The following is a 25,364-nucleotide window of genomic DNA, read 5'->3' on the forward strand; positions in this document are numbered from 1 at the left end:
GTCACAAAAGTCACCACGTTCGGGGAAATGCCGACCGTTCTTTGAGAGACTGAGTGATACGAGCAGTCGTGCCTACTTGCACAGGGGAACCTGCACCAAGTCAGTGATTCCGTAGGCTCTCTTCCTGCACTGACCAGTGCAGTTAATACCTCATTTTCAAAATCAGCAAAAATCATTGGCAGCATTCCAAAATGGTCATGTCCTTAGAGTAGACTGTAAGCCCACCGGGCAGGTACTGTGTCTAATGTTTTGTGTGGCGCCTCTCGCATTGTTAGAGCTCAATAAACGTTAATCAATAATGGTCTTGTGACTGTCAAAATACAAACAGCTTCCGCAAAGCATTTCTCTATTTTTATACCTATTTCCGTAGGCCTCCTTTCTCCAGAATCCTCTAACGAGGGCCCGAGCCCAGAGCCCAGCGTCGTGCAGTTTCTAATGGGTGTGTTGCTGGTGGCCACGCCTTCCTGCTGAGTGAGCACCCAGCCACAGCTTCCTCCCTACGCACGCGGTGTCCAGTGCCCGGCTTCTGAAGTTTCAGAGAAACCTCAGCCTCCCCTGAGGACAGTTTCCTGCCTAAGCACGGGGCTGCTAAGGGCCTGCACGGTGTCTCGTGGGTCCTGTTCCCGCCGGCACACAAGGCCTCCTGACGGCAGGGCTCAGAGCCCAGCCGGGCACCTGGTGCTGGGTCGGTGGCTCAGTTGGCCTGGGGCTGCTGAACCGACTGTCACCCAGGGTGACAGGTACAACCTGTAGAGCCCAGAAATGTCTGCAGAATTCAGTGTTGTGAGGTGGAGTCTCTCATCATCTTTCTTATTCTAAATCTGTTTTCACCTTGAACGAATTTAAAAGGTCTGCTTTGACTTTTTTTTTTTTTTTAAAGAACTGGATGATTGGGATGGAAAATGAGGCAATAAAGGCAAAGAACGGTTACATTTTAATAGCTCTCTTTTCTTATATTTATAGAGACAGCCTGGAAAGGATGACTAAAAAAATCACAATCTCGGTTCCAGAAGGAAGAGCTGAAAGTATTATGTGTCCACATGAGTATCACAGGCCAAAACTAATGTGAACATTGGGGCAACAGCCAGGCTGTTTGGCCGATACAGCAGAAGTAGCTAATCCAGAACTATGTTATTTTTTAGGGTTTTCTGAGCAGCACAGTCCAGTGGTTAAGAATTCTGAATCTGGAACCATACAGAGTGCCCAGTCCCAGCTGTACCACAAGCCAGCAGTATGACCCTGGGTTAGGTATGTAACCTCTCTGGCTTCCTCATCTGTAAAAGTAGGATAATAAGGGCACATTGCTGTGCCGGTGCAATGAGTTGATCTTTGTGAAGTGCTTAGGAGAGTGGCAGGTGAATTCCCTGCCCATGACCTGGGATTCTGCTTGGCTGAGAACTCAGGTGGGCTCTTCGTTTTCAGATCCCCTTGCTGACCTTCTGACAGTTTTAAGACTGTCTCCACCAAAGGATAATCATGTGAAGACTTTAAACCCAAAGTCTAACCTCGATACTAATTAAAGGTGTATCGTGATGAATTACACTGGAAGCAAATTATTAAATAGGACTTGCATTAGTATCCCAGCTATCCACATGCTTCCTAAATCTTTTAGATATTTCCTAAAGGTTTCCATAAAGGCGGGGGGGGGAGGGGGGACAAAATTCGCCTCCAGCAGAGTCAACTCTACAACCACATTATCCACAGATAAGCTTCCAGACCCTCGTGTGAGGAGGTCCGTGGCACCCGCACGGCCAGGGAGTCTGCGCAACAAGCGGGAAGGGCCTGGCTGACCGAAGCAGGGCTGTTGTGTTTCCATGGGTGTTGCTGGGTGCGTGACAGGCTCCCTGCCAGGCCTGCCGTGAGTCTGTCCCAGGGCTTCCTCCCAGCATCCTTGATGCTTAGGTAATAATGTCCGCACATTACCGTTTAGGTACTAACATCCACACGTGGCCACAGATTAATGAATGAATCTTCTGAGCAGCACAAGGCATTTCTAGACTCCCACTGGGAATCTTCTACCAATAAGAGGAGGAGCACCAAAAATCTGCAGCTCATTCCGTGCCAGGCACCGTTCTGAGCCTCTTACATGTATTATTACCTCACGTGATCCTCAGCAGCTCTATGACAAAGGTCCTGTATGATCCTAACTTTACAGAAGAGGAAACCGAGGTAGCCAAGGTCACGAGCCCATCAGTGACAGGCTGAGCAATAGCCAGTCTGTCTCCAGAGCTCATGCTCTTAACCATCTTGACTATATTGGCTCTGATTGTTTTCTTTTAATTTCCAGTGATATTTTAGCAGAGAACAATTGTTCAGTTGCTAGAAAGTACTGATATATAAGTGGGTCTGAGCAGCCTATTTCAAACTAGATTTGCAACTTTAATCCTACGTCAGAATTTTATATGAAGAGACACTTGGGTTCTGAATAAGTCCCCACTGGAACTCTTTGGTGTAAAAAATGTGTCGTGGTTTGATTTGATTTTGTTTTCTTTTACTTTCTGATTGATATTTCAATTTCTGAAGGCAGGAGATTTGGCAGATTCCTCCATGATCTGAAGGCAGGGGCTCAATAACTAACATTTCCACTGACGTGTACTGACCTAGGAATTTTTCAAAGATTTGTTTTCCTTATTAAATCACATTGACTCCTGGGAGTTCACTAGGCCTTTCAAGAAATGCAGGTTTTGATCAAGTTAGGGGGTTGGGAAGGCACAAAACCCCTAAATGAGGAATGGCCGTTTTAGCAAGCTAGGGATGTTAGTCGGGGTTATGGAGGGTGTTTTCTGTGATGAATGTGTCACCCTCCCAAAGTGAGAATTCATTTCATGAGCAAGTACTGGCTAGGTAGGAAACAAATCACGTAACAAATTCAGCGTTCTCATTGCGTGCGCTGTTGTGTTATGATTTGTAACTTTTCCTTAGGCTGAGCTCTCTGAATATGTAAATACTAAAGCCAAGCCAAGAGTCATGGAAATGTCAGACACAACAGTTCTCGGATGACAGCATTCTACTGGGTCGGGAGAAACATCCTTCTGACATTGACAGGATCTAGTCTGTAGCTTCCAGCTGCCTTGTCCAAGTGGGCAGTGACAGATGAGCCCAAGGGCTCCTGCGAGGCCTGGGGGTCTGGCTGAAGCTGCTGACTGCGGCCCGGGGCTCTGCCATCCACACTGCCCTTCCCAGAACCACCTGGCTGGAGTCGTGGGTGCCTGTCTGCAAGCTTAGCCCTCCCCAGCAGGTACAACCCAGGGTTAGCCCTAGTGCCCCAGGTTCAAGCACCCACTTGCCCCCAAGGTATGACCTTCCCAAGCCTCTTGACTGCTGACTGCCCACGTGACTGGGCCTTGACCTACTTTTCCTGCCTCTTCCTCCACTTGTCTCCCGAGACTTGACTGGGTCCTACACCTGGCCTCCCTCTTGTCAGCCTCCTGGATGATGACACCCTGTGTTCCTGCGGCGGGGGGCAGACCAAGCAAGGCACAGGACACACAGAGGAAATCCGATCGTGTCCAACCCTGAGCAAGCTGATGATCCTCGAAGAGAGGGGGCCGGTAAGAGTGAGCTGAGCGGGAGCCCTCTCCGGGAGAGCTCAGGAGAACGCAGCCAAGAAAATCCAGGCCAGGGCTCACTCTGCCCTCTGGCCTGCTGCACCCTTCCCCAGCCTGACAGCCCACAGAGCCCGCTCACGTGCGACCGCCTCCCCCCCCCCCCCCCCCCCCCCCGAGGCTCTCCGGCTCCTCTGTGCCCCTATGAAGTCTCGCCTTGTGCTCACTGCTTGAGCCATGCCACTACCATGGCTCGCTGCTTACAGAGAAGAGAGAGAACAGTACAGAAGAAGATGGGCTTTGGGGTCAGGCAGGATTCCGTGCCCCTCTTCCCCTATTCTGCCTGCCGTTTAGTAACTGTGACCCAGGCGAGTAACAAGCTGTCCTCAGCCTCCGCTCTCTTAGCTTTTAAGAAATCTGCAGGGAGGATGCTGTGGGTTCACTGCACGGTTCCAGGGCACGGGCACACAGGAAGACCACCTCTGTCTGCTTCCGTTGCAGCCGAGGTGGTGCCAGACCTGGCCGTGGAAACTCTCCCACATGATCATCTTCGCACAAGCAAGAAATAAAACTTTAGTGTGTTAAGCCACTGAGTATTTGCTACCCCGGCAGAGCGCACAGCCTGTCCCTACCCAAGTAGGTAAGTAGAGCACAGCCTGCTTTGCCTCACCCAAGTTAGAGGAGAGCTCAGACCAGTGCAGGGCAGCGGGCTGGAACTCACTGGGGTTTGAGGGTTACTCTGGAGACAGGACTAATGACCTAGTGATGGGCTAGATGGTAGGGGTGAGGGAATGGGAAGGAGCTGCTGAAAGCGGGGGAGGATCTGTTTGCAGGCCGCGGTGGGGAGAGAGAGGGTGTAGGAGGGTCAGGAGTCCTGTTTTATTTAGACACTAACTCGGAGATAGCCGCGTGAAAACACGGAGTTTGGGATTAGGGATAGGAGTCTGGGGACAGCTGGAGCTACAGACAGAAAATTGGAAGTCAGCTTATAGTTAGTATGAAAGATACGGAAATGAAGACCTCTTCAGAGGTCTGCTAAGAGGGTAAATCTTGGTTCTCTTCCCCTTCAGTCCTCCAAGGAAAGAACAGGAACCCTTGCTCTGGATGCTGCATCAGCTTTTTTGATACTAATATTCTAATTCTGTAATTAAGAATTACCTCAGGGGTGTCTGGGTGGCTCAGTCAGTTAAGTGTCCAACTTCAGCTCAGGTCATGATCTCGCAGTTGATTCGTGGGTTTTAAGAAAATTTTTTTAAAGACCTCAGACTGGAAGGATTTAGGCCAAAGGATTAACCCATAAATACTGTAGCTGTTTTTCCACCCTGTAAATTCTAAAGTGTTTTTTTGCCATCCCAGTTACTATAACCAGGAGCATAATTAACCATACATGCTGACAGTTTCCAGGTGAACCTCATTCTTAGGCCGGCTTGAAAAGAGCAAGATGCAGAGAATGATTTTAAAAAGATGAATTCATTTGTTATTGTTTTTATTTATAGTAAGAGGGGGGGAAAAGATAAAATCATTTAATAATTTTCTTCCTTGTTCCTAAGATCGTTTGTTTTGCTAGTTATCTTGTAAAAATGTGCTTTGTATAATAATACAATTTCCTAGATAAATTTATTCCAGTTCAATGAAATAAGCATTCACTCTAGGGCAGGGACTTGGCTAAGTTGCAAGAGGAAAGAATGGAACTTTCTCCAAACCCACTTCCCTGGCTCAGGGTACTGTCATGTAACAGAATTCTGAAATCTTAACTTTAGATAGGCATCTTAAAGATAACAGCTCTCAAGTATTTTTGTTCAGAGCCTGGGGAAGGGTCCTGGAAGGCTGTGGTGGCACCTGCTGGGTATGTGACCTTGGACAAATCATGTAACCTCACTGGGCCTCAGTTTCCTCATCTGTATAACTGGATGGCACAGCAACCATCACATATCTAGTTACTGTGAGATTTAAATAAAATGCATGTGCAGAAACGTCTTCCAAAGAACCGTAAAACGAAAGGGGATGTGTCTAGTAACTATTTCCTACTCCTTAAACACCAAGCAGAGATGTTTTGCAGATACTCAACAATGACAGCCAAATCCCCAGCGAACTTTCTTAACAGAGCATATTTTGGGTACCTGGGCTAGACCTCCAGCATGTATCAGTGTCACGTCAGGCATCCAGGAGCATCCAGGAACCACTAAGCCGTAAAGCGCAATCACAAAGTAAGGGACAGAATAGAACAGGTATGCCAGCATCTGTATTGAACAGAGAAAGAACACCGTCAGCAAAGTAACAGTTAACCGCACACGACGAAAAGCACAAAAGATTGAACATTTCTAATTCCCATCTCCTACGTGGATCCACACGCTCCCATTCTTTTTTTTTTTTAATGTTTGTTCATTTTTGAGAGGAAGAGAGAGAGCGGAGGAGGGGCAGAGAGAGGAGACACAGAGTCCGAAGCAGGCTTCAGGCTCTGAGCTGTCAGCACAGAGCCCGATGCGGGGCTTGAACCCATGAACTGTGAGATCATGACCTGAACCCAAGTCGGATATTTAACCAACTGAGCCACTCAGGTGCCCCCACATGTCCCCATTCTTCAAGAAAGAAAATTAACATTAGAAAAATCTGAGGCTTGGGGCGCCTGGGTGGCTCAGTCGGTTAAAGCATCCAGCTTCAGCTCAGGTCATGATCTCACAGTCCGTGAGTTTGAGCCCCACGTCGGGCTCTGTGCTGACAGCTCAGAGCCTGGAGCCTGCTTCCGATTCTGTGTCTCCCTCTCTCTCTGCCCCTCCCCTGCTCGTGCTCTGTCTCTCCCTGTCTCAAAAATAAATAAAAACATTAAAACAAATTTTTATTTTAAAAAGAAAAAGAAAAATCTGAGGCTTCATAACTACTTGACCTGGATTTTAGGATAAGCAGCAGGATCCTTTAGATAGGGCTCTTGAAATTGTGTATAAAATCGGCAGAGCTCAGCCGGGCAATCCAAAGCAATCTGAGAAGAAAAACGAATTAATTATAAAGTCATACTCACATCTGATTCTTATGGTTTGCTGATAAGGCTAAACGTTCCAAGTACAGCCACAAGCTGTTCAACAAAAACTGTGTGTTGTAGAAGGTCATCAGTAAAAGGGAAAGAAAAGAAAGTCTACAGATCTACTCTAAGGACGTGAAGGAGAGTTAGGAGAGGAGCAGGAAATGGCTAATGCTCTGTTCTTGCTACCTTCTGAGGACTCGGCTTAAGGATCTAGACTTCAGCAGCCAAAGCACAGCTCATGCTGGATTACCAGTTTCACTTCCTGGAAATCACTAGCCCACTCTTAAGAAAAGCCCGTTCGTGTTCACACCAAATTCATCTTACTGTGCTTTGCAATATTCCAAAAATAGCATCCTCCTCTCTCCAGCGAGTGCCTCAGAGTATATGGCCTTTAGGGGCAGTAAAGGATAAGGATTTGAAAGCAGAGTCCTGTGTGAAGCCACATCGTGTGTCCGCTTTGAAAGGAAACACAGAACAAAGTGTCTCTGGCACATTACGGGGTCCCCTCTGAGTCACTGCCCTCATGCATCACCCCTCCCGTCCACAGCCATAAATGTCGTCCCACCTAGATCACATCCATGGACACAGACCAGTGGCAGAGTTGGTAAAAATGGACCCCAATTTAAAAGCCCGTCTGCCTAAGCCCCGCCCACCGAGTGTGCAAACACCCACATGCACACATTTTTCTCCTGTGTGAGAACAGCTGGGGCTCATTTTGTTGTTCCTGTGTTTCTTTTAACTTTGGGAACGACAGCAAACTAACTAAAGAACAGTTTTGGGGGTGCCTGGCTGGCTCAGTCGGTAGAGTTTGCGACTGTTGATCTTGGGGTCGTGAGTTCACGCCCCACATTGGGCATGGAGATTACTGCGGAAAAAAAACAAAAGTTTAACTGCTCTGTGGTCTGAGTAAAGCCTTGCTTCTTTGCATTTCTTCCCTGGGCCACTCCTCCCGTCAGCCGACGCTACTGCAGGAAATTTCTGCTCTCCTGATAGAGACAGCTCTTAAGACAGCCTCTCGCGCTGATCCCAGCCAGCGGCACAGGACCCCAAGACAGTGAATCAGCTACAGCAGCTCACACTCGGCTCCCCAACTGTTGTGCAATGCCAGCAGCCTTAGGACAGTAACTGCCATTGACGATGCGTATAATTATCCGTATCATTCCGGCCACTTTTCTTTCTTTCTGCTAAAAACAAATCACGAAACTGGGGCATCGCCAAGGATCATCTATTGATAAAAAGAGTAACGCCAACCGTTTCCTGAACACTTACTACGTATAGGGCCCTCTGTACGTGTTTTGATGTCTATTATCTTAATCTTTCAACCCAATACCATTAGGTAGGTACTGTTATTTTATAGCGAAAGGAACTGAGGTCAAAGACCCTAAGTCATTTTCCGAAGGCCATACAGCAGGTAAATAGCCAAGATTCTAACTCCTTCTTCTAGGGACCTTCCTCAATCCCTGAGAACACAGCCTTACCGGACTCTTCAGGTATCACCCTTCCCAAAGACATTTACATCAGAATGAGAAACATTCAAAGAAACCAAAAGAATGAAACTCTAATGGCTAATTTTTCAGGCACCCTAAAACGGGGGGAAGGAAGAGACCCCTGGGTGGGGCTTAATCCAGGGACCCGAAGGAGGTGGTGTCCAGGGATGAGGCAGGGGCCACCCTGGAGGGAGGAAGGCCTGGGGGTGACCCCCACAGGTGGGAGTGGCAGCAAGCAGGGCCAGGCCTCCAGGCTCTAGAAAGTCTGGTTAAATATGTATTTCTCTCTTTTTTTTTAATGTTACTTTGATCTGTTACACTTACCAAGCCTCTAAACAGACAGAATCCAGTTGCCAGGAGGAGACCCACGACCAACATTAAATCAAATGGTCTTCTCAGCAGGTCCTTTGCTTGCACTTCTTGAACGACCTAAAATAGAGTTTGTAACCCATGAGCAGGCCCAAAGCGCCAAGAAAGAGTCTGAGGTCTACTGAAGCAGGAGGGCTGAGATGCTGGACAGGGAGGGATTCATGTCCTAAACCACTAGGCACGTAAGTTAGGAAAATCATGTTCCTCCTCTCAGCTTCCAGATTACTCATCTGTGAAATGAGGAGATTGGGCCAGGTCACCTTGAAGTTTCCTTCGAACTCTAGGAGTCCTTAAAGTTTTCTTGAGATAGCAGTTTTGTGATTATCATTATATGAGATACGCTCATTTTAAAAGTAAGGTAAACCATAAACCCATCACACTATAGAGTCACTATATTTTTCCCTATATACGTATACATATATGTAAATTTATGTATATATACACATATATATACAGATATACATACATACACCACATTTATATTTTACAAAATTATGACTTTACGTATAAATTTGAGTGTTCTTTTGACACTCAACATCTACCTATATTATAAGCACTTTGCCACAGTATTAAAAACTCTCCTAAAGCTTTTAAAATCATGTGGAAACAACATACTGTAGCCATTCTCTCACGAGTGGATATTTATGCATTTTCACCGTTAATGTGATGTTGAACAATTCTGTACATAAGTCTTAGCATCTCTCTGATGATTTTCTGAGGGTAGGGCCTTAGACGCGGAATTTAAGGGGTTAACTATTTCAAGGCTGATAAACACTGCCAAATTGCTCTGCAGAGCGATTCTGAATTTATTCCTCTCAGCACTGTGTGACCGTGTCCATTTCTCCCTGGCCAGCACTGCGTTTTAACATTTAAAAAATGATCATGAACAGTTGTATGTGTCTTACGACATGAACACTCCATTGAGGCACCGACATGGAGACTTTAAAAGCAGCAGAGCCCAAGGCTATGGTTACTGCTTGCTTTTTCTTTTTGGCTACCCCCTGGTTCCTCAAAAGGATGTAAGGGAGCAGAAGCCAGCAGTGCCCCAACCTGAGTTTACTCAGCAGGCGTCTACTTGTTTACAAATGAAGTGTTTGCAAATTACAATGGATGTTAATGAATTCTACGGAAATCTTACAGTAAAATGAGTATGAGTAATCACGGTCTGATTATCTCTGGTAATTCATATTTTCATATATCATTTTGCTTAAAGAATCTTGCCTGAGGATCTAATACCTATAAAAAGGAAGAGAAACTTAGAAAGACGTTACTACCTTAGAAATGAAGACCTTAACAGAGTACCCCCCCCCTCCCCCCCAGCCAGTACTGTTTCACTCCGACGACCTTGGCTGTGAATGGAAGGGAGGGGTCTCAGAAGACGTCCTGGAGCCAGTCTCCATGTGCCTGGATCTCTTGGTAAATCACACCCTGTGGCTGTGTGTGCTACCTTGAATAGCAGCATCTCTCCAGCCTCCCCTTGGGACAGTATATGCACTGGCATCTCTGAAAGAGGTGCCCGGATGCTCAAATGCCAGGCCATAAACAGCCTCAGACAAACCACACACGCCATGCACTAATGCAGAATCTGATGGGAACAGCCAGTACGGACCAACAGCACGGCCTGGCCCACTGAAGCAGATGTCTGAAGCAGACAGAAACACCCTCCTTGCCACTGTAACTAAGGCGTGACCAATGCACAGAATCGACACAGTCAAACCAGCTGCCCCAGATGCTCCCGTCCACGGAGGCGTGGTTCAGTGCGATCACCAGGAGATGTGAGAGCCCTGTGCGCTTGGGAACAGGTTACAGTTAACGTAATAAAATCACCTTTGAGGGATAATTATAATTTTCTGACGGCTGATTATAGATTCTGAAACCAGCCCAGACAGGAAGACAAGTGTATGGTATGCTTAAGAAGAAAGCAGGGCAAATGCGTGTTCCATACTTCCCTATTTAAAAGAAAGAAAGAAAAAGTCAAAAGTTTGCCACAAGCACGTGTAAACACAAGCAACATTTAGGATACCGCCCCACCTCAAGCCGTCTAAAATTGTGCTGGGGACCAGGTAATATTCTTAAATGAGACACACACAAAAAAAACAAAAGAAAAAAACAGGTCAAATTAAAACTATCAGGTGCTTTTTAACAGGCACATTCTATCCACTGTATTTTTAAAGTATATTTAATATAATGCCCTGATTTCTTGCACATGTAAATTACCTTTTACATTAGCTTTTGAGAGTCTTCATTTTTAAATGTATTTATCAAATGTATCGAGTTACATATAATACACAAAGCTGTAGGAAACATTTGCACACTGCCTATAGCCGCAAACACAATACTCACCCCCTCTAGATCCTATATGTCAGGAAGCCCTGATACACCATTGTCTAATTGTTCAGTGTCTACTTCCAAAAATTGCTCAAAAGCTATTTCTTAAAAAGTGAGATTAAGGAGGGGAAAAGGAAGAATTCTGCCAAACAGCATTGTGATAAGCTTGGAATTTCTTGATTCTGTTACAACCAAGATACCTCCTCTATTTAAGAACACTCCCCATTGTTTCAGAAAAAGGAAAGTGAATTTTAAGATAAAGTTTCTTACCCACAATGTTTCCTGGCACAAAAACAACAATGCTCATGATAATAGATCCAACCCAGTAGAGGCCAATGGTTCTATAGCTTTCCCTGTAATGAAAAAATCTTGGCTTAGTGCACTTGTCTTAGAACACCCATTAGCAAAAGATGATTCATATTATTAGCGGTATCCTAACTAGTAAAGTCTATGAACCAAAACTTACTGAATCGATAGTTAAAAATCAACCCTCGGGGACCCTGGTGATCAAACTTCATTTCCACCTGTGATCTATACCATAGAACCCTCTTTGTGTCCTTTTGAATAGGAATTTCGCTTGCAACACTGGTCGTCTGTTAATCTACAGCACAGTCAATCACTGTCAAAGGAAGTGCCTCATTTTTGACGGTTTTGTAAGAAGTTCCCAGCAGGAAAGGAAAAAAGAAAGTTCACAAAAAGAAAGGAAATTGGACCCATATTTTAAATCACTGTAAGTATGAGTAATAGGATGGTAAGTGGACTTTTCATGGTGTCAGAATTTTGGCCAGAGCTCTAGAGACAAAGATAATATGTAACCCCTCCCCCGTGTTCAAAAGGAGCCACCAGACACCCCTGACCTTGCCAGGCAGTGTGGACAAAAAGCTCTTTCAGCCGATAACCCTGACAGCCCACCTCCACAAGGGGCTATGAGGAATCAAAAGGAGATTATCTGAAGGGAAACAGGTGGCCGATACTGTGTTTTCCGCCTGCCCCACCTCCCAAGCCAAGTGCAGCAGATTCACGATGACTGGGATTGTCAGCAGGAGAATCTTCTTCCCCAGCAGGATGCTAACTGAGCCACAGAAACTCGCCCACTCCCGGCAGCCTCCGAGCAGAGCCCAGGCATTCTCTGAAATACGTGACGTGGTCCCTGGAACTTGGGTACCTTTCATGATGAGAGAAGTCAGTGCCCAGAAAAGTCCAAAACTTAGCGGGAGCTGTCCCTGAGTTCATGACTGAGGCAGCTGAGGCAGCAGGGGCATGGGGCAAGAATGCACCATTTTCTCTAACCTGGAGCCAAGGGGAGGCCCAGGAACCTAGCTGGGCTTGAAGAGATCCTACCCCAAAGGGTATGCGATCTAGGTTACAGGGACCCCAACGGAAAGAAGCTGCGGGTGTACCAGCAATGGCAGAGGAGTCCCACGCATTCAGCCAGAGAGAGCTCTGCTCGCTTGGATTTGCAACGCCCACGTTCCTGTGGAAGGGTCTCCCGAGAGCCCACACGTGTGCTCCACGTGACAGACCTAGCGTATCCTAACGGAGGGCATCGATCCCCAGAAGACTAAGTGTCACGTAAGACCCTGCCCCTCTTCCTTTATCTCCACGTGTACGTACACACACATTCCCGGAGAGGCCAGCTGCACGGCGACTCGAGAAAGAACAAAACGAGAGGCCATACGCCCTGACCTCAGTGCAGACCCCCACGCCTCAGGGCCACACGGGAACCGGAGGTGGAGGAAAGACAGAGCTTCGAACCGAAATGAGATGGAAGTTTAAAACCAGAACGGACTGGGCTTTCACTCCAGCAAATGAGACGGTCCTTAGAACACAGTCAGTAACTTGAGCGGTCTGCCCAAGCTTGTCACCATGGCAGGGGACGATCCAGAGGGCCACGTTCAAAAGGCAGCGATGCCAAGAAAACAAAGCCACGTCTAACCTGTGTCCAAGGAGCGTATGTTCATGTCCGTGTATGCCTGTCTGTGTATTTGCCCCCACATCTGTGTTTTCCTTCCGTACCCGCGTACCGGTTGCTAAGGCAAAGGCACACACAGCAGACGGACCGACTTACTCCCATGCTATGGCTGCCACCATCACCAGATACATCAAATAATGAGCAGAGCCATCCCAGTAGCAGATCATGTGCCCGTACGCCGTGTTCAGATACGGTTCACCCTACGGAGAGATTAAGAAATGAGTCTACTTTACATACGACTCGGACATCTCCACACAGAACTCCAGACCTGTGTTTCAAGTCAAATGAAACAGAACCAGCTTGTGTCTGTCTGCTAACTTGAAACTATGCAGAATCCTGTACGATTACAAATTAGTAGGCACGTGAAAACACAGCTTTACCCTGGAGCCCCCAAAACTGGAGCCTGCCGCGGGATGGCCCTGAAGAATGCCCAGCCAGCATCTGACCGGCTGGGCCAATGCCCATGGATGGCGATACAAGACAGACAGCCTCATGGGCAATCCGCTAACGCACTGAGGCCAAGTCAAAAATGAGACTCAGGGCGCTTAGCTCTGGCCAGAGGACGGTGGCCAGAGGAGACCCTGCTCACCAGAGCCACTGGCCGACCTTCCCGATTCACCTACGTGCTCATCCCCAGGCTTGCACGAGTGAGGACGAGGAAGGCACTTCTGCCCCCCCCCCCCACCCCGACACACACACAGACGGGCACCCAACCGCCCTATGGGACAGACAACGATTGACTCCATTTTACAGATGAAACAGAGCGCCAAGGGGTTGTGAGACCGGCCTAAGGTCACACAGTTGACATCTAGCACAGAGCATACTGTCAAGAAAAGCCATACTTCTGAGGATTTTTTCATTTTACAGCCATGAGATCCCATGACGAGCGACATGTCGTGCTTCCGGAAGGCTACCACAAGATCACTGTCCGATTTGCACGGGCTTTTCGTTTCCTTCTGAGTCTCGTGTTCCTTTCTTCTCTCTCCCACGTCCATGCCATCCCGCCTTGTTTCTGGCCTGTCTTCCTAAGATGCCCTCAGTCCTTTCTGCGGCCAGAACAGTCAGATCAGCCAGCCAGGAGGGGCCCCTCTGAAGCATGGTGTGCCCGGGGCAGGGCCTGCCCGGTCCTCTCTCCCCACAAGTGAGATGGAATGAGAACTAGCAAGGAGGCAGAAATAACACAGCAGCTGGACTTCTGTGCCCACGCCTGACGCACATCTTTTCTCCCTGACATGCTTCGACTGAACAATCCAATCCGATTTCATGACTTTAATTGTTCATGCCTACACATCGGACTCTCGGAGCCGGTGCTGGCTCCCCTGGTGGCTTCATGGACACTTTTTTTTCTTAATTAAAAAAAAATTTTTTTAAGGTTTATTCATTTTACAGAGACAGAACATGAGGGGAGGAGGAGCAGAGAGAGAGGGAGACACAGAATCCGAAGCAGGCTCCAGGCTCCCAGCTGTCAGCACAGAGCCTGACGCGGTCTCGAACCCACAAACCGTGAGATCATGACCTGAGCCGAGGTCAGACGCTTAACAGACTGAGCCCCCAGGCGCCCCAGGACATTTGTAACTAGATGCCCCACAGGCCCTTCAGAACTCCTAAGTTTTCACGCATCAGCTTCTGCCCTCAATTGAGCCTCAGCTGGCTTCTCTTTTTTTTTTCTTTAAGTTTATTTATTTTGAGAGACAGAGAGAGCGAGCCAGCAGGGGGTGGGGCAGAGAGAGAATCCCAAGCAGGCTCCTCACTGTCGGCACAAAGCCCGACGCAGGGCTTGATCTCACAAACTGTGACGTATGACCTGAGAGGAGATCAAGAGGCTGATGCTCAATTGAGCGCCCATCCCCCTCCCCCTCCCTGCCCCCACCCCTGTCCCTGTGCCCCCGAGGCCTCTATCTTAAGGATGACACCACCCTGCCTGCCCAGCTCAAAGCCACAGGGTCCTGTTTCCACCCCTCTCTCTCCTATGCAGTGTGTGGGCACGTCCTTTCATTTCTGTTTATGAGGTCACCGCGGGCCACCCTCCCTCCGGTTCAAACCCTCCCTGCCCCTCACTGAGCCATTCCCAAACGGTCCCTCTAGCTGCCTGCTCTCCTTCCGATCCACCTGCCAAATGAAGAGTCATTAGCTCTTGACACATTGCTCTTCTGTTCCAAAGCCTTCCAGAGCAAGCTTCTGCCTGCGGGACCAGGCCAGCCTCCTGTATCTGGCAGCCGGGTGCCCAGAACCTGGCCCTGCCAACCTTCCCACAGTGACACCAGCCCACCTTCTCACACCCTGTCTGCCTCAGGGCTGGCCAACCTCAGCAGCTCGACCTCCGGGCCCTCTCAGCAGCCACTTTCTCCCCAAAACCTGCCCCCTCTGGACCCAGTGGCCCCAGGCTCCCCAGGCTTCCCTTCAGCGTCTCGGCCTGTCCCTTCGCAGTTTGCTTCAGGGGGCTCTTCTGGCCACGGCCTCCCACATTCCACCCTCCGGTGTCTCCTCTCTCCCCACTTCCCCCGAGCAGGCTCCTACTGAGATGGCCCCCAAATCTCTCCGCCAGGAATGTTCCTCAGCGCTCAAGCCCTGCCAACCAGAACATCTGCCAGGATGTCCCTCAACCACCCGAAACTCCACACGTCCCCAGATGAACTCAGCATCATCCCTGCAAACCTGCACCCAGGCTGACCGTGGGGAGACACCTGCTGTTTCTCACCTCCAAGCTTTCGCTCAAGCTGTCCCTTCCCCTTGGAATGCCCTCCACCCCCACCCCCACCCCAGTCCATCTGGAAAATGTTTGTCATCCACTGTCATTGCAATTTAAAAAAATGCTAGGGGCTCCTGGGTGGCTCAGTCGGTTAAGCGTCTGACTTAGGCTCAGGTCATGATCTCACAGTCCATGGGTTCGGGCCCCCCATCGGGCTCTGTGCTGAGATCAGAGCCCGGAGCCTGCTTTGGATCCTGTGTCTCCCTCTCTCTCTGCCCCTCCTGCCGCTCATGCTTGGTCTCTCAAAAATAAACATTAAAATTTTTTTAAAAAATGCTAGAGCAATATCACAAATTCGATGGGGACTCCCCTGACTGCTTCCGGACTTAGTTCTTCCTCTGTGCACAGGTAACACCGTGTTTTACTGCCTTTTGCTTCATTGTGCATCGCAGACACTGAGTTGTTTGTGTTGTGTTTTGTGTTTTTTGTTTTTTTACGAATTAAAGCTCTGTGGCCACCCTCCATCAGGCAAGTCTCTTGGGGCCATTTTTCCAACCGCAGTTGCTCGCTTTGTGTCTGTGTCACATTTTAGTAATTCCGGCAATATGTCAAACTTTGTCATTCCTGGCAGAGTTGCTACGGTGATCTGTGACCCGTGATCTTTGCTGTTACTATTGTGACTGTTCTGGGGCCCCACGAACCGCACCCACACAAGACGGTGAACTTAGCAACTGCTGGGTGTGTTTGACCACTGCACCTCCCTGCACAGCATCTTCCTGTCCTCGGCAAACGTCACTGTCGTATCCTAGGAAACGGCCACGGCCACCCCCTCCTTCAGCGACCACCGCCCTGATCAGTCAGCAGCCACCAACATGGAGGCAAAGACCCTCCACCAGCAGAAGATGACTCACCGAGACCTTCGACAGTGGTAGGCAGTTTTTGCAATAAAGCATTTTAATATTAAGGTACGTATGCTTTTTGGACCTAATGCTATTGCACACTTAACAGACTACAGTGTAGTGTAAACATAACTTTTTTCTGATGTTTATTTATTTACTTTTGGGAGACAGAGCGCAAGCAGGGGAGGGGCAGAGAGGGAAACATAGAATCCGAAGCAGGCTCCGGGCTCCGAGCTGTCAGCACAGAGCCCGACGCGGGGCTTGAACCCACGAGCTGTGAGGTCGTGACCCGAGCCGAGGTCAGATGCTTATCTGACTGAGCCACCGGGCGCCCCATAAACATAACTTTCACATGCACTGGGAAACCAAAACATTCACGTGAGGTGCTCTGTCATGATATTCGCTTTAACGCAACAGTCTGGGACCGAACCCGTGATATCTCAGAGGTGTGCCCATACGGTGTGCCCCGTGTGTGCCTCCATCACTGCTCCTAGGACAGCTAGGACTTGTCTCCACTTGAGACAGCTCCTGGCGGGAGAAAGCAGGTCTCGTGACCCCACAGTCTACTCCGGCTACTGTCTTTAGAAGTAAATTCCTCCGGTTCGCCCCTCTGGGCTTAATAACACCTGCATACTTCCAAAAGCAGGAGGCAGGATGTCTTACTTTCCCATCACCCCCAACTCATCCTTGGGTCCCGCTCACTCCAAAGACTCCAGTTCTCCGAAGTTCATCCCTCCTCCCTACCTCCTGTGCTTGGCCACCCGCCTGCCCTCACTGGCCCTGCGAAAGCCTCCCCTTCGAGCCCATCCTTCCTAGAGCTGACTGCATCGCTCCCTGGCTCAAAATCTTCCCTCGAGTGTGAGATAAAGTCCAAACTCCCTTAGCTTGCAGACGAAGCTCTCCATTATTTGAAACACAGACGAAGGCGAAACTTTCAGCTCTGCTCCTTCCTTATTTCCTGTGTGACCTTGAGCAAGTGACCTAAGCTCTCTGGGGCCGGATTCATCCACCCTAACACAGGGAGGAGGATTAGGTGTCTCAAGTGCCGGGCAGCACTGGCACATGACGACGGGGAGGGAAGGATGGTCATCGCAATCAAGCGGCTTCTGTAAGTGCCGTGGGGGTCGCCACTCTCCACGTGTAAGACCAGCTTGAGCTTTTGGCCGTAGTAATGGTTTCACAGTGACAGACACCAAACACTGAATTCACTTGCAGGATCTCATTCCTGGCGAAGGGGAGTGGAGCGGGTGTGAGGGAACAGGTGTACGGCCGAAGTCTGGAGAGAGGTGCCCCCCGCTTTGCACGCGAGTAAACCCGCTGCGTCCGTGGCAGTGAGCGATGCCACGGACCGTGCCTGCTTACACCAAACGGAGGGATTTCGTCTCTGAGCCACATGGCTGAGGCTGCTGACCGTTTGGCGTAAGGCTTACGGTTGCTAAGCGATGCCGTACCTCTCTCAAGTAGTGTGTCACGAACCCATCAATGATTCCGTCCTGTTCCAGGGCTATGATGAGGTTCACCACGCTGGTAAATCCGAACACTGCATACACTAGAGCAAAAAAAGCGAGAGTTTCCTTTTTAATTAAGAAAACGTTTTTTTTGTAAGTAACCTCCACCCCCAACCTGGGGCTCAAACCCACAACCCTGAGATCAAGAGTCGCACGCTCCACTGACTGAGCCGGCCAGGCGCCCCAAGGAAGCAGTAGTTTAAAAAGCAGTAGGTCAGGAGGGGGCGCCTGGGTGGCTCAGTCAGTTAAGCATCTGACTCTTGATCTTGGCTCAGGTCGTGATCTCATGGTTGTGGGTTCGAGCCCTGCATCCGGGCTCTCTGCTGACAGTGCAGAGCCTGCTTGGGGTTCTGTCTCTCCCTCGCTCTCTGACCATCCCCGGCCCCTAAAAAATAAATAAACAAACATTAAATTAAAAAAACAAAAAGCAGTAGGTCAGGAGACAATGACTAAGAGCTTGGCATTCACCAGTAACAGTGACTTGTTTTTAATGTGACTGTGGACACTCATCATGGGCTAACAGAAGGTCCCTCCTGCACACACATTGGTACCTTTGCCTGTGTCACTGCCCAAGTGCCCTGTCCAAGGAGACACCCGCCAGGGGGACAGAATGACAAACTCACCCGCTAACTGTCCCACAGGATTCTACCAGGCCCCCCCATCCGTCCTCTGCTCCCTACAAGGGGCTGCCCAGGACCCCACCTGCACAGAGGGAACAAAACCAGTAACCAGTGGCCAAGAATAGAGGCGACCACGAGGTGGGTATATTTACAATAATGACTCAGGGGCGCCTGGGTGGCTCAGTCAGTTAAGTGTCCGACTCCAGCTCAGGTCATGATCTCATGGTTCATGGGTTCGAGCCCCACATCGGGCTTTGCTGACAGCTCAGAGCCTGGAGCCTGCTTCAGATTCTGTCTCTCTCTCTCTCTCTCTCTCTCTGCCCTTCTGCTGCTTGTCTTCTGTCTCTTTCTCTCTCAAAAATAAACAAACATTGAAAAATTAAAAAAATAAAACAAAAGCCATGAAAAAGTAAGTGGGGAGGAGAGCGGCAGAGGTTAATTCACAGAGAAGGGAAGTTGGCCTTGCCGAGTCTGCAGCCGGGGCCGCGGGGTTCACGTTCTCACTGGGAGCGGAAGGCCCACGGCTGCCCTGCCGTGCACACCCTGCCTCCCTGTGCCTCCCAGGCCTGTGGTCCAGGCCTGGTAGTCCGGGATCGGCCATCAGTGATCAGTCACCATATGTCTCCCAGGAAAGGAAGCATTTAGCGTCTGATCACTGGACAGTTCCACCCTCGTTGAAGCTGACAGGAGCATCAGATGCTGGGTCACAGGGGGTAAGCACCCGCCCTGAGGCTTCCGTGTGCTCAAGGCTGTGACAGAGACAAGGAGAGAGGGCCGAGGGTGTGGGAGCAAGGGTGCTCAACCCTGGGGAGTCAGGACAGACACAAGTCAGCTAAGTATGGGCACCACAGAGTGGCGGGGGGCCGGCGGGGGGAAGATGGCAGCAGGAGACCTGTCTAGAAAGGTGGACCAGGGCCACAGCAAAGGCAGGTAGTGTGGGGCAGGAGAAGATGTGGGCCTTGAACTGGGACAGGTCCAGCTAATCTACTGACTGGCTATCCAATCTTAGGCAAGTTGCATCATTTACCTAAACTTCACAGTTTTTCAAAAAAAATTTTAATGTTTATTTTAGGGAGAGAGAAAGAGAGAGAGACAAAGTGCGAGTGGGGAAGACACAGAATCCAAAGCAGGCTCCAGGCTCCGAGCTGTCAGTGCAGAGCCCAACATGGGGCTCGAACTCACAAACCATGAGATCATGACCCGAGCCGAAGTCGGACGCTTAACCGACTGAGCCACCCAGGTGCCCCTCAACTTTAGGGTTTTTTATACACAAGCTGGGAGAAATTATTTACTCCCAATTCTTCTTTGCCTCCCCACCTTTGCCAAGATCCACTGCGGGCAGAGAATATGCCCCATGCCATTGGTGATAGACTCAGCCACATGACTTGCTGTGGCCAGTGGAACGTGTGGCCAGTGGAATTGACAATGGCCAACTCCAAGTCTCCTCTGCCAGGAGGAGGGCACGCCTTGGGGAGCTACTGGTCCAAGAGCAAGGAGACACATGACACAGCCCTGAATCTGACCCACAGCCTGAAGCACAGCATTCTGGCCAACCCGTGAGCAAGGAAATAGATGTTTATAGCCAAGACATGGAAACACCCTACGTGTCCATTGATGGATGAATGGATAAAGAAGATACACAGACACAATGGAATCTTGGCCATAAAAAAAAGAAGGAAATCCTGCCATTGGCAACAACATAAATGGATTTCAAGGGCATTGTCCTAAGTGAAATAAGTTATCCGGAGAAAGACAAATACCGTAGGATCTCACTTACATGCGGAATCTAGAAAAGCTGAGTTCACAGAAACAGAGCTTGGAACGGTGGTTGCCAGGGGCCGGTGAGTGGGGGAAACGGGGAGATGTCGGCCAAACAAACTTCCGGGTGTAAGACGAGTGAGTTGCGGTATCTGATTTGCCGCGTGGTGACCGCGGTCGACGACACCGCGCTGCATACTTCGTGTTCCCACCGCGCACCAGAGACGGGTGATTACGGGAGGTGAAGGACCTTACTGAAGGCAAGCGACCTGGTCGTGGTCACCATCTCCCAGCGTATGCGCGCATCGCGTCACCGCAGCGTCCGTCTCACACTCGCACAAGGTTACCTGTCAGTTGCATCTCAGCGAAGGAGGGGGCGGGTAGTATGGAAAGCGCTTGCCGCTGCTACAGGGAGGTCGGGCCTGGGGGGTGTCTGACACGCAGCCTGGCTACAGCAGACACTGAATGAGTAAACGCCCAGCAAAGTTCCCGGCAGGGGAAGCGCTTGAAGGCGGTAACGGCTCGGACCACAAAGGTCACAAGCTTTGGGGTCAATGCCGGTCTCAGGATGCGACCTTGACCTCGTTTCTCAGCTTCTTAATCTGTAACTGGAGGGTATTTGTTGTAAGGATTAAATAAAACACTCCTGGGGCACCTGGGTGGCTCAGTCGGTTGGACGTCCGACTTCAGCTCAGGTCATGATCTCACGGTCCGTGGGTTCGAGCCCCGCGTCAGGCTCTGGGCTGATGGCTCCGAGCCTGGAGCCTGTTTCAGATTCTGTGTCTCCCTCTCTCTGACCCTCCCCCGTTCATGCTCTGTCTCTCTCTGTCTCAAAAATGAATAAATGTTAAAAAAAATTTTTTTTAATAAATAAATAAAACACTCCTGCTGCAGTGGCCACGACCAGGCACACTCTTTTTTTTTTTTTTTTTTAATGTTTATTTATTTTTGAGACAGAGAGAGACAGAGCATGAACAGGGGAAGGTCAGAGAGAGGGAGACACAGAATCTGAAACAGGCTCCAGGCTCTGAGCCGTCAGCACAGAGCCCAACGCGGGGCTCGAACTCACGGACCGCCAGATCACGACCTGAGCCGAAGTCGGACACTTAACCGACTGAGCCACCCAGGCGCCTCCAGGCACACTCTTAAGTGCTTAATCAGTGGTGTTTTTATTTATTTAATGCACGTGTGTATTTTTCAGGCACTGTTATAAGTATTTTACAAATATTGTTTAATGTTTGCACCGGCCCTCCGTGGTAAGGGCTGTTAGTTTCCTCATTATACAAATGTGCAGACCGAGCCACTGTACTTGTACAGCTAAGTTCCACACCAGGTAAGGCTGTTTGCCAGAGGGCCAGAGGTGCAGGAAGGAGAGTGGAGATCAGAGGTCAGAGCACGGCTGGGGTTGGGGGCGAGGAACAGAGGGGCATCCTGCCTGGCTGGCCCTGGCAGTGACCTTCCGCCCTGATCTCAGCTGGGAAAGGGTGGGGTCCACAACCCGGAGGAGGCGTTAGTTTGGAGGGGAGGAGGGAGGACTGTGTGGCCCTGAAATACTCCTACGCTTCCTACCACATTACCAGCGGGCTCAGGGCATTGGAGGCAGACTTCTTGTTCATAGAAGAAACATAATGTAGGCAAAAGTCAAGTGTTGTGCTGCTGAGTGGACCCCAACAGTTTCCGTCCCACGGGCCCGTGGACACGTACCATAGAACAGCGGGTCCCGGGGTGGTTTTCTTTTGACGAGGACACGAGCCAGCAGGGCTACCAGGAGCAGGATGAGGGCAGCAACCCCTACGATTGTCCAGGAACTGCAACAACCGGAGCAGGGAGGTGGTCACTTATCGAAATAAATACATGAGTGCGTGGAATTTCCTGGCTGTTGATCGTGTTTGCTCCCACCTCTGCCTCTGCCTACAGCTCTAGTGCTGTGGGCTTTGTCTTTCTGCAGCACGTTGGCCCCTCCCCGGCCACCCGTGTGACCTTCAGGGACTAGAGCCACCAGGTTCTCACTCGTCCCATCCTGCCCACCTGCATAGCACCCTCCCCCCTATCCTATCCCATCCCCCCCCCCCCCCCTGCAGATGGCCTCTGCCTACCCGCTTCCCCAAACCCTGCTCCCCGGGGACGGACGTGCCTAACCACCGAATCCCACCACCTCCCTCAGGGCCGGCCGGAAACCCTCAGACTGAGCTCCAGGGAGCCACGGGAGTCACAACCGCACGGACGTTTCAGGAGGACAAGGAAGGAGGGCCGGGTGGAAGAGCTGGGGCCCGACCTGCGGCCAGAGCGAAGCCAGCTCCCCACACCCAAGGCCAGCAAGCCGGCATCCACCCCACACCCGGGAGCTAAGGTGAGGCGAGGCTGGGCACAGGGAAAGAGCACGGCGCCGAGGATGCCGGAAGCCAAGCTGCCTTCCCCATGGAGCAGCACTAGGCTGTGAGGCTGGGCCCAGTAACTGGTCAAGGCCCTGCACTCTGGCCCCTACGCGGCCACTGCCCAACTGTGCAGCTGTGCCAAAGCCATGCTGTGTCATCACCTGTTCATTAACTAATTTTAAACCTATTAAGGATAAAATGTATTATGCACCCCTATGTACCAGGCACGGTGGATGCATGGAGGAGGTCCCTGTCTCCATGGAGGGTCCCGTCTGAATGAGCTCTGAGCTTTCTCGCCCAGGAGGTCACCTCTAGTCCTACACACAGATGCTCTCTCTCACCTCCAGCACCAACTGGGCTTGCAGTTATAGACAAAGTATTGCCTGGCCCTCTCTTATAGCCTGCTACACCAGCGCCCCCTCAACAGCCCTCGAGAGCTCCCACAGGCACCACTCCTCAGCTGAAATCCATCCACACCACTCCAGCCCAACAGGAGAACTGCTGGGTAACCTTTGCCATTGCCCCTGAGACTTCTGGAAAGCACCTTTCTCAGTCACAGGCTCCACAACCCAATAAGACCTACCAGTAACTGAAGGACAAACTCATGCTGAAGTTCACTCCACACTCCTGTAGCTGGAATGGGTGTTAGGCACCAGTCAGAAATCTGCCCCCAATGTAAGAGAGGTCAGTCGGGAAGTGGGAAGTGATCCATCCAACCTTCAGGTAGATGGGCCCCAAGGAGACTGGTTGCAGGGGCAGGAGAGCGGTATCCTCAGCACCTGGCCCCAGACCCCACAAAGAGTCAGGGAATGGACACTGGGCATCAGCATAGGCCAACCTTGACCTGCAGAATCTGAATACTTTGGAGTGGGGCATGAGAATATGACACAAAGTCTGCCTGGGGACTTCTGCTAGGGTATACAAGAATTGATAGATAGATGAGGGAGGGAGAGAGGGGGAGAGTAAGCCAGGAAAGAGAAATAAATGGATGGATGGATGGATGGATGGGTGGATGGATGGATGGATGGATGGACAGAAGGAAGATAGTGAATGAATGGACAGATGACATGATGGATGGATGGATGGATGGATGGATAGAAGGAAGATAGTGAATGAATGGACAGATGACATGATGGATGGATGGATGGATGGATGGATAGAAGGAAGATAGTGAATGAATGGACAGATGACATGATGGATGGATGGATGGATGGTGGATGGTGGATGGTGAATGAATGGGTGGATGGATGAATGAATGATGGATGGTGGATGATGGATGGTGAATGAATGCATGGATGGATGAATGGATGATGGATGAATGGATGGTGGATGGTGCATGAATGGGTGGATGGGTGGATGGTCAGATGGATGGATTACAGGTGGTGGATGGATGCATGGATGGCACACTTCTATGATAAGAAGGAGGACGACTGTCAATGTCCAGGCAAGAAATTGAAATAGGAAGCTTCTAGGGGTGCCCATCAGTGGCTGTTCCAGGCTCCTCCTGTAGGGATGAGCAAAAGGAAGAGAGGACAGAAGAGGAAGCTGATGTGGGTCAGGAACATGATACTGAACTGAAGCATCCCATGAAGAGGGAAGAGGTTAGATGTGCTATAAAAGCTGACAGGCATTTTCATCACAGCCTGAGTCAGGTGGTGGCCAGAAAGTAACCCCCATTCCTGCTCCTACCAAGGACCTATGCCTACAGCCGGCAAGATCACGCAGCTGGTGCTCTTCTACAGTATGAGAGAGCTGTGTAAACTGGTTCACGTGTCCCCTCACACTCGCCACCTGGGGGAGGAGCAAAGCATGAAGAGAAACTGAGGCAGCAGATCCTGTGTGCATCCCGGTCGCAGCCCAGTGCAGAACCCAGCAGGGACTTAGGGGGAGAGGGAGATGGGGTAAGGGCTGAGACTCACCCCAAGGAGAAAAAGTTGCTAGTCATGGGTCTTGGAATGGGGGGCATTACAAGGTGTCCACGAAAGGACACCTACTCAAAGGGGACATGTATGGGTGAGTATGAGCAGAGAGAGAAAGTGTGCATGCGTGTGTGTGTGTGTGTGTGTGTGTGTGTGTGTGAGACAGAGAGAGACAGAGAGAGAGAGACATCCCAACTCTTCCCTGACTCCTTAACCTGACTTGCTTTTTCTGTTTTTCAGGCTTTCGTAAAAGGTTTGGTGGGAAGGAAGCTTCAACTAATCCAACTATTTCAAACCTAACTGAATGTCTGCTATGCACAAGGCCCTGTGCTGGGCAAGACAATACTCAGGTGAGCTATGTATGATCTGGGAAGGTGAGTTTGGCCACAGGAAAGTAACTCTGGTGGGAAAAGTGCAATCCAAGGGGGCCGGGTGGAGGGAAAGATCACATCTACTGGGAGGGAGGGTTTGGAAAAGTTAGAGGAGGCATTTGGCATTTTACCCCAGGCCATAGAGTCCTGGTGCAGCTTCAAAAGTCAGGTCAGGGAGGAAGGCCTCCAGTCAGAGGGAACTACATGAGGAAGGGCAAGGAAGCAGGAAGTTAAGGATCATGCAAGGGCTGGGCCAGGGGAGCTCCAGCAGGCCAGTGCCCGGGGAACTGCAGGGAGGAAACAGATGTTAACCCAGCCCTGGGGTCACTGTGGCTGTGGAAGGGGACGGTGGCGGGGTGGGTGGTGGAGAAAGAAGAGAGAGGAGTCAGAGGCCACTGGAATTTTAACCTACAGGGGGAAGGGAAGAATGCCTGGAAGCAATTATTCAGAACTCTGCAGGGCTTAGCAATGTGCTCAATAATACACAGCAATACATAATTCAGTG

General features: G+C 50.1%; 1 protein-coding gene across 8 annotated transcripts in view; it reads right to left on the reverse strand.

Moving 5' to 3' along the window:
• Positions 1–25,364, reverse strand: part of TM6SF1 (transmembrane 6 superfamily member 1) — a 34,302-nt gene that overhangs the window by 7,160 nt on the left and 1,778 nt on the right. For 3 of the 8 annotated variants that reach the window (XM_042940864.1, XM_042940865.1, XM_042940861.1), the window contains exons 2-9: positions 21,899–22,002; positions 17,760–17,857; positions 12,817–12,920; positions 11,019–11,101; positions 10,248–10,369; positions 8,376–8,480; positions 6,430–6,522; positions 5,666–5,785 (exon numbers count right to left, since the gene is read on the reverse strand). In XM_042940864.1, coding sequence (XP_042796798.1) covers positions 5,666–5,785; positions 6,430–6,522; positions 8,376–8,480; positions 10,248–10,369; positions 11,019–11,101; positions 12,817–12,920; positions 17,760–17,857; positions 21,899–22,002 — 829 coding nt within the window. Of the gene's footprint in view, positions 1–5,665; positions 5,786–6,429; positions 6,523–8,375; positions 8,481–10,247; positions 10,370–11,018; positions 11,102–12,816; positions 12,921–17,759; positions 17,858–20,213; positions 20,803–21,898; positions 22,003–25,364 lie in introns of those variants that run through there. The other 5 variants (XM_042940863.1, XM_042940862.1, XM_042940866.1 and 2 more) reach the window with 5 other exon arrangements.

The sequence above is a fragment of the Panthera leo genome, chromosome B3 (assembly GCF_018350215.1).
Source record: "Panthera leo isolate Ple1 chromosome B3, P.leo_Ple1_pat1.1, whole genome shotgun sequence".
Classification (NCBI taxonomy): Eukaryota; Metazoa; Chordata; class Mammalia; order Carnivora; family Felidae; genus Panthera; species Panthera leo.